This window comes from Chlorella variabilis, assembly GCF_000147415.1.
Source record: "Chlorella variabilis unplaced genomic scaffold CHLNCscaffold_37, whole genome shotgun sequence".
In the NCBI taxonomy this organism is placed as follows: Eukaryota; Viridiplantae; Chlorophyta; class Trebouxiophyceae; order Chlorellales; family Chlorellaceae; genus Chlorella; species Chlorella variabilis.
Genome location: NW_005435051.1, coordinates 68,911 through 69,867, shown reverse-complemented (window position 1 = coordinate 69,867; position 957 = coordinate 68,911). Strand labels below are relative to the sequence as shown.

The 957-nt window shown below is 67.6% G+C and overlaps 1 protein-coding gene across 1 annotated transcript in view; it reads right to left on the bottom strand.

Moving 5' to 3' along the window:
- CHLNCDRAFT_55462 (hypothetical protein) overlaps window positions 1–292 on the bottom strand; it is a gene marked incomplete at both ends in the record, with an annotated part of 3,078 nt that extends 2,786 nt beyond the window's left edge. The window contains one exon of the mRNA XM_005842917.1: window positions 76–292. Coding sequence (XP_005842979.1) covers window positions 76–292 — 217 coding nt within the window. The remainder of the gene's footprint in view (window positions 1–75) is intronic.
- Window positions 293–957: the final 665 nt, after the last annotated feature.

The following is a 957-nucleotide window of genomic DNA, read 5'->3' as shown; positions in this document are numbered from 1 at the left end:
GTGCGACGCCCCCCACACGCCGCCAGTTCCACAGCACAGGGCAAGCAGAGAGGGAGGCTGGAGGCGAGTCCCCACCCGCGATGCCGCCGATGGGGAGAGCAGAGAGGCCTGCACCAGCGCCCTGCTCAGCGTGATGTAGCCCAGCTGGGTGAGGGGTGGCGGAGAACGCGGCCCCCAGGGAGCGGTACACCGCCGGCACCATCTGCTCATCGCACCGCTCCAGCACCGCAGCCAGGTTGGCCAGCAGCGCGGTGCGGGCGCGGTGCGGGGTCGGGAGGGGCGCGTCCGCCATGGGTGGGGCCGGCAAGGGAGGCCCGCGCCGCCGCCGCCGCCGCCGCTGCCGAGGCGGGTCTGCTGGCGCGCGCCCGCCTGCCCGCCGCTGGGGCGCCGCCGCTTGGCTGTGGCTGTTAAGTTTGCCGAGGGGCTCAGATCACTTGCTGCGTGCGGGAACGAGGGCAAGGGAGGCTGTGAATGGCTGCCGGCTGGGCAATCCACTTTGGCAGGCCGCAGCATGGATCAATCTGGAGTTTGATGCAGCCACGGCAGAGAAGGCAACGCACTGCTTTAGCAGAACCCTAAAACTGCTGAGCTGGCACTCAACTTTGCCGCCATCCTCTTTGCGCTCGTCTTCTACATTCTGCGGCTGGGATTGATCTTGCAATACTCGCCGCATACCCCCAGACCACGTTGCCCTCCCCACTTCAAACCCACAGCAACCAGGCGGCGCAGAATGGAGTCTTTACCCACGTTGGCAGTCACGGAGGCGAACAGCATGCGCAAACAAGCCAGTAGCCTTCGACGCAAAGGCAGCAGAGGTGGGAGCGGCCGGCCAACCAACCCGCAGCCTGTGGCCTGCCAGTGGCCTGCAGCATCACGCCATGCGTCTCTCGGTGGAAGGAGCGCGATGAGACAGCGGCACGGCGGCAAGAGGCCCCACACCGTCACCGCTGCGCCGCT